The sequence below is a fragment of the Vitis vinifera genome, chromosome 7 (assembly GCF_030704535.1).
Source record: "Vitis vinifera cultivar Pinot Noir 40024 chromosome 7, ASM3070453v1".
NCBI classification, from domain to species: Eukaryota; Viridiplantae; Streptophyta; class Magnoliopsida; order Vitales; family Vitaceae; genus Vitis; species Vitis vinifera.
Genome location: NC_081811.1, coordinates 3,717,799 through 3,731,973, shown reverse-complemented (window position 1 = coordinate 3,731,973; position 14,175 = coordinate 3,717,799). Strand labels below are relative to the sequence as shown.

Below are 14,175 nucleotides of genomic sequence, written 5' to 3'. Positions count from 1 at the left end.
TATATCAAATTATATCCAATTATATATATCATTATTAAGATTTCGTATTCCTTGAATATAATATTTACAGGATATAAGATATTCTATTTTGTCAATAAAATGTCATATTTGTATTATTATGTCAAATTAAAAAAATGATGCATGATAATGCTTGATCATTGATGAATTTAGTGCAATATCATTTACTTATATAACTTAATGTTGTTGCCATCATTGCCGTTGTGATTTTGGCATTTACTCATCATTACTATAGCTACTACTCCAAATCGATGTGGGAAACCGACTCAAGGATCCTCATCTCTTGGTTTTGGCTTCTAGTTCATCTCTCTTTTTGTTTAAGCAATGACCCGACTGCACATCCAACAAAATTTTTTAGGGCTGCACACCCAGACGCAGACACACAATGATGCAATGCTATTAATTGCTTTCTGCAGTGTCACAAAATTTGATGTGTCCTTTTCTACTTGGGAATGTAGTAGCTACCTTCCTTCCTTCCTACCAACTTCAATTTTCCTTTTTCCAACGTTATTACCTGCAAATTTTGAGATTAATAGGTGATAAAGAGGCTTGAATTTGGGGAGGCGAGGTGGGAACCTTGTCTGCATTTTCTGTGGGCGCAAATGGGTTGGAGGGCATTTCAACTTGGCTTGTTGTCTGTAACCTACTAACCTTATCTCAAAATAGAACTGGGCCAGGGAAGAGCACTAGAGGGGGAAGGGGGGAAAGGAAGAGTAAAGGAATAATAAGCTGCAGAAGCCTTCACTGAAAGGGCTTCCAAGTTCAGACCCCCTTCATCCTATATAGATTTCCCTGTCATTGTTGATGATGGTATTGGTCGGGATGTGCTCAAAAGGACGAATTACTAAAATTGGGACAAAGAAAGGGAGAGTTAAATGAGATACAAGGGTCAACTTGCATGGAAATTATTTCATTTCATCTTTTTTTGGGCAATGTTGCCTTCATGATAATTAATAATAAGCTCACCATAATTATTATTTTTAAATTAAATAAAAGATAATTAATAATAAAATAAGCCAACTGGGCCACGTTAAAAAATCTAGAAGGGATGTCCATTCATCCCTGTTAGATAATAAAAGGAGGAATTACTAAAAATAGGATAAAGAAAGGGAAAGTTGAAATGAGAGACAAGGGACAACTTGCATGGAAATTATTTTATTTCATTTTTTTTGGGCAACGTTGCTTTCATCAATAATGCCATTTATTAAAATTAATGTAGGTTGAAAGGATGACTTATTATGTTAATCGGGTCGGTTTCTAATTATGTAATCTGATTTTCACTTAATCATGCTGTCTCAACCGTTAAAATAGTTTTTGACAACTACTTTATAATATTTTTAAAATAAAAATTCGTTCAAAAATATGAATATATTTATGTAACAATTTAATAAATTTATAATTTTTTAAAATGGTTTTATAATATTTTTAAACTAAAAATCTATTCAAAAGCTTTGAATATTCTTCATCTTTTTCTTTATTTTTAAATCAAAATATCTCAATATTCAGAGGATAGTGGAGTAGGCAAGTAGGTGTCTCCCAAGTTGGGTTATTCATCGTAATCCAACCTGGTTCATTCTATGATACCGAAAACTGCTTTTCGGTAGTATGGAATCATAACGGGCGCACATTGGAATTTTGGCTCAAAATTATCCATTTGAGCATAAAAATATACCCTTTCCATCCTTTTAAAATTTATACTACATTGTAATCATTTTCAATTCAAAAATAAATTCATAATTATTAATTAAAACTTTAATTAAAAATAAAGTTTTAACGATTGAGACTTTATTTTTTATCTAAAATTTCAATTGATAGTTAAGATTTTAAATTAAAAAAATTAAGAGTTTATTTGATAATGATTTTATAAAGCATTTTTAATATTTCTAATACTTGAAATTTTTTATCATTCAAATATTAGAAATGCTAAAAACATTATCTAAAATTACTCACAAACACACTCTAAGTCTCAATTGACAATTGAAACTTTTTTTCTAACTAAAATCTTAATTGACAATTGAGATATCAAGTTAAAAAATAAAATCGTAATTGTTAATTGAAATTTTATTTTTTAATTAAAGCTTTAATTGGTAATTAAAATTTCAATTTAAATTTTTTTTTAAAAGTTTTGAATAACTTTTTAAGTTTTAGTGTGTGTTAGAAGCAAAAAAAATGAAATTGAAATTAAATTCATAAATTTTTTAAAAATAATATTGATGTTATAAAAGTTCATTTTAAATTAAAAAATTATTAAAAAAATATAGGCTTTTGACTGCTCAACATCCTAGGTCTTTCCAAGCCCACGTTGGTTTTGAAGCCAATGTAAAACCCATGAAACTCATTTGACATGGATAAAGCCTTTATGGTGATGGTTGGGCTCCATCTCTCCAAGCTTGGGCTTTCTGAAACTTAAGCGCAAACCCCTTTGGGCTTGAATGTGGCCCATTAAGCTTCTAAAAGTAGGAAGTTTAGGTATTTGGACAGCCCCAAACATGAGGCCCAGCCCAGCCAGAAGAGAAGGGATTTCAATCAGTTTTAATATATTCAATTTTCTTCTTAATGTGGCATGTTATATTAAATAATAAAATTTTAATTTCCTTTTATTTTGAAATACTTGATTAAAATAATAAAATAATTATTTTGTTATCTATAAAAGGGGTCGGATTATTTTTTTGGATTTAGAAATAAATTTATTCATTTTAATGGAATTTCCGTTTTTACTTTGTCTACCTTGTGGGTCGAGAAAGTTAGTATACAGACAGAGCTGTGAGTCAACTCAAAGATTGACTCTTCTACCATCCTCGTCTCTTTTGCTGACTGACACCCAAAATCACCCATTTTAGAGGCAAAGAGAGAAGAAATCCACAGAAATGGAGAAAATTCAGCATAGAAACCTAAGAGTAAACGGCATAAACATGCACGTTGCAGAGATTGGTGAAGGCCCACCAATCCTCTTCCTCCACGGCTTCCCAGAGCTCTGGTACTCATGGCGCCACCAGCTCCTCTCCCTCTCCTCCCTCGGCTACCGCGCCATCGCCCCCGACCTTCGCGGCTACGGCGACTCCGATGCCCCTCCCTCCCCCGCCAGCTACACCGCTCTCCACATCGTCGGCGACCTCATCGCCCTCCTCGACTCTCTCCGTCTCGGCCAGGTCTTCCTCGTGGGTCACGACTGGGGTGCTGCCATCGCCTGGTACTTTTGCTTGCTTAGGCCTGATAGGGTCAAGGCTCTGGTGAACATGAGTGTGGTGTTTCGGCCTCGGAACCCAACAAGGAAGCCCATTGAGTCGATGAGAGTTCTGTTTGGCGATGACTACTATATGTGCAGATTTCAGGTTAGTTTCTTTTTCTCCCTTGTTTTTTGTTTATTTTTCTGGTGAATTCAATTGGGTTTCGATTGGACTGAGTCGTGGTTGCAAATTGCTGTATGGTTTGCTCTGTTCTTTTTCATTTTGTGGTTTGTTGTTCGATGAATTCAATTGGGTGTGAACCAAAAATTTGATTGTCCTGTTTGTTTGGGATGAATTCAATTGGGTCTGATCGTATTTAGTTAAGTATTTACAATATGGGTTTGAGATTATTGGGACAAAGATTGATTCTGCTGTAAACATTACCTTTTCTAATTGCATTTATGGATAATCCTGGCAAAGCAATTATTTTTTTACATTAGTAATCAATTTGAGGGATTTTATTTCATTTTTAGAAGTTCATTTATTAGGGTTGTTGGAAGATGAAACTCTCCCTCATTCACATTTGGGAATTCTCTGACCTCATTGAAGCCATGTCAGGCAGATTTATTTCATCTCTTTGGTCTGATTGTTCACGCCAAACATGATTGTCAATGATAAATGCGTAGAAAGCAGATTGATTATATAGGCCTTGAGATGAAATGGTATTATGAATTGTCACACCAATGGTTTTCTACCGGATGAATATTGCAGAGTGTTAGATCTCTTTCTTAGATGGTTGAAGCATGGTTTTGAGTAGTTATGATCTAAAAAAATGGGGAAAAATGTAAAATTAGAAGAAGAATTATTGATTGCAGTACATATATATATATTCAAAACCATGATGTTCTCATATATATCTGAATGGCTTGGACTACCCATCTTACAAAATTTTGCTGAGGTTGGCTGCAGGAGCCAGGACTGGCAGAAAACGAGTTTGCTCGTCTTGGCACTGAGACAGTAATGAAAATTTTTCTTGGATCTCGTAATCCACGTCCACCTCGTATGCCCAAAGAATCATGGTACAGTGGTGCGCTCAAGACCCCAACTGCCTTACCACCTTGGCTATCACAAGAAGACATCGATTACTTTGCCAGTAAATTTAACCAAAATGGCTTCACTGGAGGATTGAACTACTACCGAGCTTTGGACCTGTAAGTTCACCCGACTCTTTGTTGATTATGAGCAAAAAGACAGGATTAGTGAATTGATACTTTTTGGCAGTGATTTTTATTTCCTTTTATTTGCTATTTCTTGATTTAAGGGATACACCGATGCTTCTTTTGATACCAGAATTTAACCCCACTCTTCCAGATTTTATACAAGTCTGTTTTCCTTTTAGCAGGAAGTCACATATATATCAAATATTGTATGACTTGTGCTTTGCCCTGAGCCCAAATCCATGACCATCTCTGTTTGTAGAAGTTGATACGAGAAAGTTTTGATCCAACATGTTCATTTAGCATATCTATTTTTATTTTCTTAGGATTGCATCATACTAGTGTCAACAAAGTAACCAACCCTTTTCAGACATTCTCGCAACGAATACTTTCCATGGAAAACAATCAGTCATTTTTCGTCATTCATGGTAGTAGCTAGGCGTATAATGGGGGGTGATTTTCTTTTCCTCTCATTGTTGCAGAAGCTGGGAGGCTTTGGCACCATGGACTGGAGTACCAATAAAAGTACCAGTCAAGTTTATTGTGGGAGACCTCGACACTACGTATAATACCCCGGGTGTCAAGGAATACATACACAACGGTGGCTTCAAGAGAGAAGTGCCATTTTTGCAGGAGTTGGTTATAATGGAGGGAGTGGCTCACTTCATCAACCAAGAAAGGCCAGAGGAAATCAATGCACACATATATGACTTCATCCGGAGGTTTTGATCAGAATCTCGGCATTTTCTCATGCCAAGTTTCTGTAGGCTTACCTGGAGTTTCTTTTAGATCAGAAATAAGGAACAGTTTCAGGCAGCAGAGAAAAATTTGGGGTACATCAAATATTATGCTGTAAGCTGATGCTGCTTTTGCCTGTCCAAAACCCTCCCAATAAACAGGTTTCATTTTCTATTGCATTGCTATGTATTTTGAGATAATTATTTGCATTTAGAGGCTGCAAACCCACATGCAGATAAATTGAAAAGTCTCTTGTGACTGGGAATAGGTGCCCTTCTACCTGTCGAAAAAAAAAATCTTAATAATGTTTATGCTTCCATATGGGTGTGGTTGTTGAGAAGCTAGAGAGGAGTATTACCACCAGCAGTTTTGGGTTTATCAAGCTTGATAGTTGGTTTGCGTTGATCAAGATTTACCGTTGAGAGGTCCTTACTAAGACTTTGTTATATATCTATGGCTTCATTTAATATAAGAACAACATAACATTATTGGTATTGTAAAATTTTTTATTAAACGCGTTGGATCTGGACAGCATCATCCTTGTTTCAGTTTCAGCTATAAGCTTTTAACTTAAAACTGCATGTTCCCTGTATTTAGGATCAGAAACAATGGGAAAATGGAACTTAAAACTGGGATGTTCCCTGCTATAAATCAAACACTAGTCCAGTGAGTTAGGCCCAGTTTTCTTTCGCAGGTCAAATTTCGTTCAACTCTCTGGATTGCATAACTCAAAACCAAAGCATCATATCCGGCAGATTTAGAATAAGAGAATCATCTCAGTAAAACAATCCCTCAAAACATTTTGGGTGACACTACTAAATATTCAGGAGTACACATCTGTCCCTCATAACCATATATTAATGGTAAAACATATTATAAATGGGCAAAAAAGATATCCTACTACAGATAATATAAATGTTCTGCAAGGTGGAATGGAACATGAAGGGGGAAAACCACCATGGCTAACTGATGGAAAAATGTTTTTGCAAGAGATTGATAGATTAGATTGTGTTGTAGGAATGAGTGTGACAAGTCAGACCCTGAAACCTCTGCTGTTCCTTCTTCCTCTGGCCCTCTCAAATTTCCGTCCCTTTGACCGTACATAAGGTTTGGTGTGGCTGTGTGGCACACCAGGAGCCTTGCCAAAGTGCTTCACAGCTTCACGAGCATTCTTGGGACCTCTGAGCAGAACCTGCAGCATGTAGCCAAAAATAGGTATTACCATATTGATACCCATAGCCTTGATATCCATTCTCAGATCATTTATCAATAGAACAAACACAGCAATGGCATTATAGAACACCTATTACGCATGTAATGCTCTGGGTTGCCCTCTGATATGCTTGGGTCATGTGTTAGAAACATCAACTACATGTGTGCCTTTTTCTTTTTTGATAGGCAAGTTGCATGCCTAAGTTTAACTGATGTTTTGCTGTCACCTTGACTTTTGTTTCACACAATTTTATTAGGAGTGGGAGAGGTTAAGGTCAACAATAGTAGTTTTACTTAAAGTGAGTTGGTGAGGTTGTGGATGTAATTTTGTAACCGACTACATCTACCCCCATAGCCTTGTTACTTTTTTGAATTTGAAACTCGTGTCCATGGCTACCTATTTTTTAACCCATACTGTGCAATTTGTGAGAAGAGTAGCTTTCATAACATGATAGATTGATCATAGATAAGCGGTAAAGAGGAATGTTTCAAGAGCAACCTTATTGCATTCACCAGTTTCATTCTCTACATTAATAGACTCCCCAGGTATCTTCCATTCCTAATCCTGGGTAACAATATGAGATTTAAGAGCAACCTGATTGCATTCACATGTTTCGTTCTCTACATTACTAGACTCCCCGGGTATATTCCATTCCTAATCCTCAGTAACAATATCAGATTTAGAACTTGTTTGACAGTAATTCTAAATAGCATTTTTAGTCTTTCTAGCACTCGAAAACAACTCTTTTGATAAAAAATTTCAAGTGCTAGAAAAGTTGGAAGTGCTTCATAGAATCACTATTAAACAAATTCTTATTCCCTAAGAAGTTTCCCAATCAAAAACTCTTTTTGACCAAAGAGCAGTTATACAGCCTGATTTCAAGCGGTTGAATATCACACCAAACACACCAAACTTGCTCATGCTAATAAAATCACCAATAAACACAATTCAGCAATCAGAATCACATGAAACACATAAACATACCATGTATACCAACCTCCACAGGATCTACTAGGAACAACCACCATAACCTAAAAGGTCACATCAACTGATAAAAGAGAAGATGAAATTTCCCCTAAATTGTTGAAGCTTTCTTTTTTTCTCGATGGGAGTGGGTGGGGGTGGGGATCAGAGAATCCACTCGACAGCTGGGCATTTATCTCAACCACTGGCAAAGATATAGGCCCACCCCTCAGCCCCAAGCCCCTTAAATATTGGGGACGCCCAAAAAGGTGAACTCTGACATCAGCTACACTCCAGGGGCTTGATGCTAAAAGAGATTTAATATCATTCTTCCAACTTTAACTAAATTGCAAACAGAATAACACCCTGCCATGGAGCACCAATCAAAGGGCCCGAAAATCCAATGTAGTTCACACCTAGTCCATCATGAGGTGTGGCTTGTTCCCATCTTATCATTCATTACATAATTAGATAAACCAAATCATAATATCGCACTTGTGCACAGTGCAAAACATGAAAGCATGATTAAACAAATTGGATCATAACATTGCACTTATACACACAGCAAAACCAAAAGCACTAAGATGCATACCGTGTTCTGCCCAAGAGGAGCTCTGAGAGCCAGCTGATCAAATGTCAAGCATTCACCACCAGCCTTCTCAATCCTTGCCCTTGCTCTCTCTGTGAACCTCAGGGCAGTCACTTTCAGACAAGGGACTTCGTACACTCGGAGATCATCGGTAACAGTTCCAACAACCACAGCAATCTTACCCTCCTGTAATCAAATCCAACAACAGAATTAATCAGAGACAAAAACATGTTATATCTATTTTCCATTTGGTTGCTGAAAGAAAAAACGTACAGAGGAAGCAAGATAACACCGTTTAGAGTTATTGTTGCTGGAAAACAAAGAAAACAAAAAACCCTGCCCCAACCAAATACCAACACCTATGATTTTTACTTCGGTTACCAAAATGATTGTATAACTAGGAAAATAAATTAAAACAAAACTTCGAATCTAAACCAACTCAAGGTTGTTATAGATTCCACTAATTTTTTTTACTTTCAAGGGACAGATACAACCCAAAATGTTCTGTCCTTTTCCCAATTTTCTTTTTACCTAGTAAAGTAATTTTAAAGCACCTATCACGCTTAGTTGAGCAGATTTTTCCGCAGCAAAACAACAACACTCTGTTTGGCCAATAAGAAAACGCAGGAAACCAAACTAAATCTTTGAATCTAAACCTTCTGTTATATTATAACAGAATCGAGGTTATGACAAAATCCACTAATTTTTAACAGACCAACGAAAAACACAAAACGAAAATTCTCTCCTTTTTTCTCCATTTTCTCCGCAACCACGCTGACTATAAAATCAAAATTCCATCTTCTTCTCTTTCCCCAGTTTCCCCAGCAATCAAACATTTATTAATCACTACATAAAAAGAGAAACAAGAACCCACCTTTCCGTCCATGTAACGAACCAAACGGGAAAGTGACAAAGGCGGCTTATTGACCTTGCTCATGAAGAGCCGCTTCAATATCACCGCATTGAATTTGCTCCCAGTCCTCCGCACCAAAAATCGGTACAGCTAATCACAAAACCACCGAACCCATACAAATCATTGACATACTCAATCCACATGCCTATCATTAATCTACAAGGAAATGAATAAACAAAAACCTTGACGAGGAGTTTGAGGTAAATATCATCGGACTTGGGGGCCGTTCGCTTGGTCCTCTTGCTCTTGCCGCCGGCGACGAGATCGATGCCCTGCAAATGAAAGAAGAAAATAGCTTCAGAAATTGAATGAAATAGGCGTTAATGTTAGCTCCATTACGGTTTTGGAGAGCGACCATACCATTGCTACTGTTGATGTGAAGAAGAGAGGCTAGGGTTTTGGAACGACGGCGTTTTATTTGGGGAGGAGATTGAGAGTTTGAGTTTGAGTATCTGCTGGGCCTGAGGTCCATCGTTTCTAGTGGAGTCGAATCATTGACCGCACACGTGGCTATTCCACAATCAATGTTCCGGAGTAGTAGCGTTTTTATATAAGTACAAAAAATTATTCAATATTTAGAAAGAAAAAATCTATTTTATGAATAATATAAAAGCAAAATATCTTAAATCTATTTTTTTTAAATAACTTTTATTTATAATTTTTTACAAATTAAAAATTAATGATTACTTGAATGTTCATTAATTTAAATATAGAATATCTAATTATTATTTTTATTAATTTAATTATATCTTATGCTTTTAAAATATGGAACTCATTTTTTGAATTTGTATTTTTAATTTATCTTTTAATAAAATAATTCAATTAATATATATTTAAGTATATCAAAATATAATATATATATATATATATATATATATATATATATATATATATATATATATATATTATCATTTAATTTAGTTTTTTTTCTTTTAAACTAACTTTTTCGCATTTATTGATTAAAAAATAAATAAATAATTTAACCCTATTGTTACATAACATGACAAAGACTATATATTTTAATATGTCAAAATAAGTATTATTGATTTTAATTATTATGTGTCATTTATTTAATGTTTTAATATCCCATAATAAATTAAATAATATTATATTATGGACTTGATGGCAAACTGGTTTTTTATTTATTTGCGGAAATTTATGATTTTTATAAAAGACTTAGATTCGCCACGTATTTTTATTTTATTTTTTTAAGGGAAAACAAAATAAGAAATAAAACCTTAAATGTGATTACTTATTTTGGAAAAGACAAATGGTGGAAAACCAAAGTCAGGTACGTGGTCAGGTTACTTATTAAGAATGTATGATAAAGACCGTAACAACTCTCTAAGTCCCTAAAAACGGGTATATATTAAAGAAAATGAAACAAGTGTGACAATTAAATAGGAAATCAATGATACCAAAAAGACGATCAAATAATAAAACAAATCATGCATAAAAATAAGCAAAGTGAGAGTGAGATCGTACCTTAGCAGCAAATAATAGTGCGCTATCATGGAAACAAGGTTAGTTCAAGTATAAAATTATCACATTCATATCAAAGAGTAAACACAAAGATCAAACAATATCCATTAAGCATAATGGTTGACAATCAGAAGATAAAACTGATATGTAAGGCTCCACCAAAGCTCAATTCATTTTGCATGAATTAATCCCATAAATTCCATTGTTTTGAAATTATAAAAATTATCTTTATGTTTGTTAAAAAAATCAAGGAAAACAAAATATTATTTGAAAATCAAAGAGAATTTGTGAATTAAAAATATTTGAAAATGGAGTGGAATTAAAACTATTTGAAAGAAAATTGGAGTTTTGAAATTTATTTGAAAATTAAATTTAAAAATTGAAATTTTAAGAAAAATATTTAGAAATTGGAGTTCTGAAAATTAAATTTGAAAAATAAAAATTTGAAAAAATTAAAGTTATGAAAATTAAACTAAAAAAATGGAGTTTTGAAAATTAAATTGAAAATTTCAATTTTGGAAAATTATTTGAGAATGAGAACTTTGAAAATTAGATTTAAAAATTGGAGTTTTAGAAAATTAAGCTTTGAAAATTAAATTTTTGAAAATTAAATTTAAAAATTGGAATTTTGGAAAATTATTTGAAAATGGGAGTTTTGAAAATTAAATTTGAGAATTGGGATTTTGAAAAGTTATTTTTAAGAATTAGAGTTTTGAAAATTAATTTTGAAAATGGAATCTTTAAAAAATTAAATTTGGAAATTGGTACTTTGGAAAATTATTTGAAAATGGAAGTTTTGAAAATAATTAAAGTTTTGAAAATTAAACTTAAAAATTGGAATTTTGAAAAAATAAATTAAAAAAAAAAGTTTTGGAAATTTATTTGAAAATGAAAGTTTGGAAAATTAAATTTAAAAATAATTAAAGTTTGGAAGGTTAAAGTTTTGAAAATTAGATTTAAAAATTTGAGTTTTGAAAAATTAAATTTAAAAAATGGAGTTTTGGAAATTTATTTGAAAATAGAATCTTTAAAAAATAAAATTTAGAAATTGAAACTTTGGATAATTGAACTTTGATATCAAAATATGAAGAAAAAAAAATGAGTTGCGGTGATCCTCTTGTGCAAATTTCATTTCTCCACGTTGTCACAGGATGACTCAAATGAGCCTCCCCATGGGTTTATATAGAGTCAGAAAGCTTCTGGAGACTCCAAGAGTGGGAAGAGTGTGGAAAGTTCTAGAGATGCCTGGAGAAATCCACACAACTCTACACCATAGTGGAAGACATGAGAGGAGTCCACAACCTTCTAAAGAATTCCAAAGGTCTCTTGTATATCCTTGTATATAGGCTTGTACATAAAATGATGTAGGACATCCTAGAATATACTTGAGTTATAAGGAACCCTTCAAGATTTCAGAGAGTTCCATTGGTGCCTATAAACAGGTGAGTGCCTCATTTGGCCAAGGCACCAAGCAAGTGAGTTCCTAAAGCACTTGTAAAGGCTTCATTGAGTAATAAAAGCTTTCATTCCTTAAGAGTTGTCTATTACGCCTTCTCAAACTTCCGAGTCGTGACTTAACAAGATCAAGCGTCTTGACTTGTCTAAGTGTTGCACAAGTTTAGGAAACAACTAAGTCCGTGACACTTATCCCTATTTTGGTTCTATTCCTCAATTTGAATACAAGGCTATTACGTCTTCTAAGGAAATTTGTTTTCTTTTATGTTTCATGTTATTTTTGTAACACTATCCCCATCTTTTTTTCCAAACGAAATCACGCAAAAAACCTTCCAAATTCCACTGACATTATGAGACAAAAGAAGAATCTTAAGTTTCAAACTCAGTCTGTTTAGCTAAGAAGAATGAAGAAGTGCTTGAACTTTTAAGCAAGAAACAAAATATATAGCAATGAGAACCCAATAAATCACTGATTTCAAACAAGAATTAGTAAGTCCCGTGGAAACTAAGAATAATTTTTCTGGTTTAAAGTAAAATCATCCAAAAGAGAATTGACCCATTTGAATACATCAAAAACCCATTTGACAATGTTGACGTGAACCTTTCCCTTACCCATTATGGATTTTTAGGAGAGAAAACTAACATCTAGAAGCAGATATAAGAAGAGAAAATCTATCACCTAGAAGACTCCTCTCTCTTTCTCCCGGTGCTCTTTCTCTCTCAGATCATCAAGCTCAGTTTCAATCCAAATGCCAAGCTCACGGCCACCTTCTTCATCGACCACAACCTTTCCACTCCATTCACATTGTTCGCAGTTAGCCTGGTGAGATTCCGTCCGAGATCGATCCAAGAGCCTCCGCTGGTGGTGGAGAGGCGAGAGGAATCGGTGGAGGGGTTGCAGGTGGCGGAGTGGCTGATGGAGTGACGGGTGGTGGAGTTGTTGGTGGAGGGGTTGCCGGAAAGCTCCCTTGTTTTTTCTCTCAAAATGTCCCCTTTTTATATAAAAATTTTGTTTTTTTCTCTCAATCCCCGCTCTCCGGTTTTTTTCTTAGCTCACCCATATTTCTTGCTCTCTATCTTTCTCTCAATCTCATGCTCAGTCCTCCTCCCCTCAAAACTCCTCATTCTCTATAAATATCTCTCCATTTCTGTCCGGCTACTCTATTGTTTCATGTTCAACCAAAGGTCTCCATCCCAACCACCACCATAGCAAGGTGGTGGTGTCCTTAGCCATGTGTCCATGCAGCTTGGCTCATTCGAAAACCGGCCCCCACTCTAAAAACAAGCTACTAGCTCTTCTCGGGATGATATGAAAATACCCCTTGGTCCAAGAGGGGTCTACGGACTCTACACATATCAAAATATGAAATTTAAAAAAAAAAATAGTAATTAAAAATATCCCATCATATAATAGTATAAAGGATTAATTTAAATTGATTGAATTTGGTACAATAGTAATGATAAATGATTTCAAGGAAAAGGGGGATGTAATGGTATAATGCTTTTCATAGAGGAAAATGATAAATGAAGATAAAAATTAGTATATGAAATTATTAAACTTGATAATAATACATGAAACTTTTTAAATAATTATTTAGAGGGTGATTTTTTTTTTTTACTGAAAACAATTTACTTTCGGACTTTAGGTCAATTATTTTTCTATTTTTTTATGACTTATTATAAATTTTTTATCGTACAAAAAAAACTTGATTTTTTCTAAATAAAAAAAGTAACATGTTAGTTTTTTTTTAATACTTAATAAAAATAAAATATTACAAAAATAAAACAATGTACCTAATACTATAAAGTATTAAAATTCTATTTAAAACTAAGTAAAAAAGAAAACAAATAGTACCTTACTCTCCACTTAAGATTTAAAGTTGTTGTCTCAATCAAAAAGTCTTAAGTAAGCCTAAAAAAGTTTATTTGATGGCAAGTTAAAGTGATTGAAAGGTTAAAGTGGATTCATATTTTTTTTATATGAACTAAAATGTTTAAATTGATGTTTTGGAAAAATAGGAGGGGTTGGAGCGATGGTTAAATGCCCTCAATCAGTCATTCAAAATCTGTTAAAATATGACAATTTGTTTTTGAAAATTCACGGAGTATTATTTTTAGAAAATTCTATAAATCTTAGTTTGTAACCTTATATAAACTCTAGCCGATCTAGGGTTGGACACTTTGAAAAAATCAACTAACTTGCTCTATCATTCCCAATCTTTTTAAAAAGAATTCATATGGTTGAATTTTAGATTTGTTGAAAACAACTGCATCTCCTTATAGACTAAGAGGAACCCATTAGAGTATTGGAGGTGTTATGTCGTAGACCTAGATCAAAGTACAACTTATAAGTATTAGAGAATAAGTTGGTAAAACAATCAAGTAAATTTATATACTCTAATCTCAAATAAGATATTGTA

The 14,175-nt window shown here is 33.8% G+C and overlaps 2 protein-coding genes across 2 annotated transcripts; one reads left to right on the top strand and one right to left on the bottom strand.

Annotated features, from left to right (window-relative positions):
* The first annotated feature begins 2,700 nt into the window (after positions 1-2,700).
* LOC100854521 (uncharacterized) lies at positions 2,701-5,459 on the top strand. The gene is made up of 3 exons (XM_003632333.4): positions 2,701-3,350; positions 4,155-4,396; positions 4,885-5,459. Exons 1-3 carry the CDS (start codon positions 2,886-2,888, stop codon positions 5,129-5,131), a joined length of 954 nt encoding a protein of 317 aa, XP_003632381.1. The 5' UTR covers positions 2,701-2,885; the 3' UTR covers positions 5,132-5,459.
* A 457-nt stretch (positions 5,460-5,916) lies between these two features.
* LOC100250430 (large ribosomal subunit protein eL18y) lies at positions 5,917-9,332 on the bottom strand. The gene is made up of 5 exons (XM_002271143.5): positions 9,179-9,332; positions 9,001-9,090; positions 8,780-8,908; positions 7,909-8,091; positions 5,917-6,332 (listed from the first exon to the last, which is right to left on the bottom strand). Exons 1-5 carry the CDS (start codon positions 9,179-9,181, stop codon positions 6,174-6,176), a joined length of 564 nt encoding a protein of 187 aa, XP_002271179.1. The 5' UTR covers positions 9,182-9,332; the 3' UTR covers positions 5,917-6,173.
* Between the last annotated feature and the right edge of the window lie 4,843 nt (positions 9,333-14,175).

Bases quoted from the DNA above. Each gene is read 5' to 3' on its own strand.
- LOC100854521 (XM_003632333.4), top strand. From the start codon at position 2,886: ATGGAGAAAATTCAGCATAGAAACCTAAGAGTAAACGGCATAAACATG. The intron at 3,351-4,154 runs GTTAGTTTCTTT...GGTTGGCTGCAG, and splicing joins ACTATATGTGCAGATTTCAG to GAGCCAGGACTGGCAGAAAA. The intron at 4,397-4,884 runs GTAAGTTCACCC...TCATTGTTGCAG, and splicing joins TACTACCGAGCTTTGGACCT to AAGCTGGGAGGCTTTGGCAC.
- LOC100250430 (XM_002271143.5), bottom strand. The intron at 8,909-9,000 runs GTTTTTGTTTAT...TTTTGTGATTAG, and splicing joins ACCTCAAACTCCTCGTCAAG to CTGTACCGATTTTTGGTGCG. The intron at 6,333-7,908 runs GTATGCATCTTA...TACATGCTGCAG, and splicing joins CTCCTCTTGGGCAGAACACG to GTTCTGCTCAGAGGTCCCAA.